The 5358-nt window shown below is 48.1% G+C and overlaps 1 protein-coding gene across 1 annotated transcript in view; it reads left to right on the plus strand.

Annotated features, from left to right (window-relative positions):
* Window positions 1–264: 264 nt before the first annotated feature.
* Window positions 265–5358, plus strand: part of T265_13590 (hypothetical protein) — a gene marked incomplete at both ends in the record, with an annotated part of 18083 nt that continues 12989 nt past the window's right edge. The window contains one exon of the mRNA XM_009169612.1: window positions 265–450. Within this exon, the coding sequence (XP_009167876.1) occupies window positions 265–450 (186 nt within the window). The remainder of the gene's footprint in view (window positions 451–5358) is intronic.

Below are 5358 nucleotides of genomic sequence, written 5' to 3' on the forward strand. Positions count from 1 at the left end.
AGAACTTGGTCAACATAGCACTGGATCAAGGGGATTACCACTGCAGTTTCGACGCGTGTGTGGATGGTTCGTTGCCACACACTAGAAACTCCACCGACAATGTTGGCCCTACCGACCCACTTACGAAAAGTGACCTCTTGCCAACTGAGCCTCAGCGGCTAACGAAACCCTGAACATCAACAACTCATTAGCATAAGTACCAAGCTCCATGGTCATCTTTTTATAAGATTCTCAAGATTTACTTGCGTCTTTTTCGCCTTGAAGAACACCTCCTTGCTGCCTTCCCTACCAGTGAATGACGCGGATTTTTCAGGTTCAGTAATCATTGACGCGGATCTACGTACTCCAAAGGAAACTGCTTTTGATTCGGGCCTTTGCGCTGACCCTGCTCTGCAAGCGTCACGGTTACTCTTTTGGTCCTATCGCCATTACGAAAGAAGTGGTACTGAAGTATGTAGAGATGACATTGCCCTTCTGGCTTTGACGGCTGCCTCCGAACAAGAAAACTAAGAATGGCTCAGCTATAACAGCTTTTCGGGGTCACACGGAAGCATGATGGCTGAAATACTGCCAGGTTATCTATATTTAGACAGAAGCAATCGGGATGCCGGACTAAGTTCGAACCACAGACCACTGTCAGCAGCGAGATGGGGCGAGATGGCCCAAGCGGTAAGAGCGCGAATTTACTGAACAGAAGGTCCGTGGTTCGAACCCTACCTCTGCCTCTCGACTTTCCCTGTCTAGGCTTGGACAACCCGGCAGTATCCTATCCCTCGTGCAACCTTTGGGTGGCATGGCAGCTAGGCACCGAAAGGGTGCTACAGCTTAGTGATTTTTTTGTCAGTAGCTTCGCGCCTTAACCACTGATACATCTCTGTACAATTAGCACAGATATATCGGGTTTGTGGGAAGACACGATGTCGCAGCAACTTCAGCCTGTCATTTAAAACCGTTTACACTGTACTGCTAGAGCCAGTTGCTAGAAACTTCAAGACCTTGAAAGTTATGGGAACCCGATGGAATTCTTCTAATATTGCATTTTTCCTGTCTTTTGTCCCCATTGTCGTGCGCGTGGACACCCATCATCATATATTTTCCACACAGACTGACGTCACCACTGTCTCAGACGACGACTAGTCGATGCCTAAACTTTGGTCAGTTAGAGCCAAGGAGGCAGTTACTTCACAGCCGGAACTTTCAGCAGTTGCTGAATCGAATGCTCGTTTGTCTGAGGATAACTGGTTTTAGTAAATCTTACCGAAAAGGCTCCCTTGCACAGAGCCCTTTCGTTTCGTGGAACGTGGATTCGCCATGATCAAGGAGCGGGGGGCTGATCACTCATGCTTCATCTGCGCAGCCACAAACGGTCGATCACTGACCCTTTTGCTGTCTGACTGGCAGTTTTTTCGAGTTATCCAGCTACGTTGTGGAAAAAATCGTTCAGTTGTAGCACCCTGTTGGTGCCGAACTGCCGCGCCACACGGAGGTTGCACGAGGGCTTGGATACTGCCAGGTTGTCCAAGTCTAGGCAGGGGAAGTCGAGAGGCAGGGATCGTGGTCGAACCAGACCTTCCGATCAGCAAAATCGCGTTCTAACCAATTGGGCCATCTTGTCTCCCATTCAGTTACGCACCTGCTGATCGGTACAGTGAAGGTCCATAGTATCTACGCGTCCCACATCAGACCGAATCATGGAAGCTCTCGGTCAGGAAAAGTTAGGTTGACCACGTATTCACGCTACACCGCTTTCGGACGCCACTACAGGTTCCGACCACCTCTCACTACATTGACTTCCGCGCAGTACTTACCTAAGTTAATAGGGAATACTTTCGACCCACTTGAAATGCAAGCCAGATGGGCTTTTGGATGTCAGCAAAAATAGCCCAGTAGGTAGAGTGCGGATTTACTGACCGTAAAGTCCGTGGTTAAGCCCCGACCCTCGAATTTCGATTTCTCCTATCTAGGCTTAGGCGACTTAGCAGCATTCTAGACCACTTCCTTCCTTCTGGTGACATGGCAGCTAGGCACTGAAAGGGTGCTACAGTTGAAAAATTATCTTATATTATTCATACTCACGCCACTCTCGTTTAGACAGTCGTCCTCCTGTCCCGGCGTAATTATTCTGGTGTTTTCACATCAAAGGAGGGAAGCATTGGACGCGATTTTCACTCTTGTTTGAGCTCATCAGCAGTGCGTATCCAATGACCGTGCCGGAGTTTGAACTCCGGACACCCCATGCAACAAAATAGCCCACACTGCAGCTGGATACACACGTCCCTTGAGATTCAGGGAAGGACCACTTTGACGTCATAGGTGTCTCAAAGTAGCAAACGCGACCCAAGCCTTGCAGATTCGTGTATTGACCTCATCTGTCACACTTTCCACATCGTTCTAACTCGGGTTTGTGCTTTCATTGTTTGTTTCACCATTACCACATGTGTACAATTCTACATTGTCACGAACTTCTCCTTCGGCTTCTTGCGCCCCCTTGTTGGTTGTTTTATCGAACGCTTCATCTATCCGCTTTGCTAGGAGGCTAACCCACTCTAACGTCATACATGATTCCCCACACATACAACACTGCAAACTAATGCTACCCACCTTTATATTCAAGTTGGAACGGCGTATTACGCCAGCCTTCTGACAGGGGCCATCTAGTGGTAGTTAAATCGCACACAACCTGACACACCTGCACTCGGTGTTACGCCACCGAATGTTGCATTTGAACAAACATTTTGATTCAGCATTTTGTGGGTAGTTTTCACCTTACAGTGAATATTTCCACCTTCGGCTTGATATGTGAACCGAAAGGCGTGATGATAAACGGACAGGCCGCGAGGATAAATCATAACGATATGGGATGTGCGTCTTCTATCCTCTGTAGTGCGTTATCGTAGGCTCGCCGAGTCACTGTTCACATACAAAACATTATAAATCGGAAACTGTCAATGAAAAATTAAAACTTTTAAAAAATTAGCAGAATGGTATATGTATGTTACACGGTACAGCTAACGGCTTTGGTGGTTTTTACCTTTGATATTGTCCAAACATGGCGTTCGGTGGTGAGTTCTCATGGGTCAATTCTAGGTTCCGTTCAGTTCGATTCAGCAATCGGATCCGTGCACCTGAATCCTCTGACGACTAGACTAGCAACGAAAATGAGATACTTGAGATAATCCCGGGTCGCTGTGCTGAGCTTGAAGCATTCACATTCCTCGTGGACTACCCCGGCATACGCAATGAGATCTTCAGTATCCTTCTTGATGATGTTGACGCGTTGACTGCGAATATCGAACAAGGAGCTCACCGAATATCTGGGTCAAGACCTTGTCGGTATCTGCGAAGCCAAAGTCATGAGGGAGTTTGGGGAGTATGAGATCTGTGAAGCGATCGGTTCGGCTGTCCCCAGTTCCCGCCGTAAGAGTCGAAATTCCGATTTATCTTGTTCAGCGACAGTGAGCGCTTTAACATTGAAGGGCCTCTTATCGTGTCTCCACGGTGTATTAGTAGGCCCAACAGCAAAATTATCCGCAAAACCTTTCTCAAACAGAGCGCAGTCAATTATCAAGTGTCCTTGGAGGTGATGATAGTCTAGAAGAAGGAGATCAAAAATGGACAGACGCGTTTCATGGTTGAGATTTCAGACCAGAAGCCATCTTCGTAGCAGCTCGTTGAACACGCTCAACGAAGGTTGCGTCTTTACCGAGCCCTGAATAGACAATGTAGTTAGCGTACGCTTCGTGGTGTTTGGAAGTTCATCCCAGTGGTACGAGAGTGCGTCGAAGCATCCGAACAACGAACGCCCTCTAAGCCGTCCTTTAAGAGTGAGAAAGGCAGTCTTGGAGACAGCCGGATACCTAAGTCCTTTTTCGTATTCATTTTCATACCATCTTCTGGCTCATTCTCAGCATGCACAACGCCCCCCCCCCAAATGACATATAGGCACATTCTCAGTCATTTGAAGGTGCCATTCAAGCGACCCTTGCTTTGCTGCATCGATATCCATTGGAAGTACGCTGGCTTGAGAATTGCAAGAGTTCACGTCGGCAGAAAGTAGACAGACTCGAGAACGTGACGGAAAGGCTGTCAACGCAGATCAGAAAGAACAATCCTATAAGGGATTCTTGAATAACACCTATGAAGGCTGGTACAGAAGAGACATAGGTCGGTCCTGCTTTCGTAATGTCCCAGTGGAAAGGAAAACCATGGGCCTCGGGCTTTTGGAACAGTAGGACGCGTGGAACTACGTTGGATACTTTTGGAATATGGCGTTGAGTGGGTCAGGCTGTCCGTGAATACCAGCAAATCTGTCACACAAGAGCGCCTTGGAGAGTATTCGGGTTGAGCCGTGGATATCAGATTGTTGGTGATGAGGTAATTTAAAATGGCCCTCTTCAGAATACCTCCCACTGACTTGCACATGGAGCTAATAGACCTGAAGCCGGGCAATAAACGGACACAGGTTTTGTAAATTGGTTTGAAATTAGGATGGTTGCCTTCGCGAGCGACAGACGGAAAATCAAGTGGACATGTTTGGCCAAGTTCACTAAGGTTCTTCCTCGGATCCTCCGGTTCAGCTTATCCGGCCCAAATGCGTTGAAGTCATTGGTCTCGTCCCTGTCGTAAATAACATGTCGGTTGGAAGCTGTCTCTTAAGGGATTGAGCAACTACTCAATCTTCCCAAGGTTAAATGCGACTGAGTACGTGGACCAGCTGGTCCACCTACTCTAGAGTACAAAACAGCATGGTGTTCACCGTACAACTGGGCTATAACTTTTGGGTCGTTCATGGGTTTAGCTTTCTTGCCCCACTCCCCCACCCCCAAAGAGAAGTCTGTTGGTTGTTTTTTGGGCAGTGATGAACATACCCAAGTACACTCGGGTACCCGCAATACTTGGTGCAGGTTCGACCCCTTGAACAAGACATAATGTCGCGGTCTGTTGTGGCAATTTCAGTTGGGATATTGCTGCGCCGACTTCTGGACCGACACCGCTTTACTGCTACTCCGAAAAAGCCTACCACACACGTGACTCGACAGGGGATCGGCCGCTAGCCAGCCCAGCATCAAGGCGAGTTCTGATTGGCCAAAAGCCTGGAACCAGCAGCCAATCATGACCCGGCATGTCACGGATTCACTGATCGAAACTTGCCCAAGTTTCCCGGGTCGCTTTTGTTCTTGTCAGTCAGCGGCTGTCGTTCACCTGAAAGGCACAAGTGAAAAAACGATGTAGCGCTGCTCTTTATGTTCTCTGCGCGGGGTAGTATGCTTGTCAGCGCGAGGATTCGCATAAATAAATGTCTAATAGTGCCTTAAATTGGGTTCCAGGAGCGTGAACAACCGTCGGAGGAAGGTCATT

Source organism: Opisthorchis viverrini, assembly GCF_000715545.1.
Source record: "Opisthorchis viverrini unplaced genomic scaffold opera_v5_82, whole genome shotgun sequence".
Classification (NCBI taxonomy): domain Eukaryota; kingdom Metazoa; phylum Platyhelminthes; class Trematoda; order Opisthorchiida; family Opisthorchiidae; genus Opisthorchis; species Opisthorchis viverrini.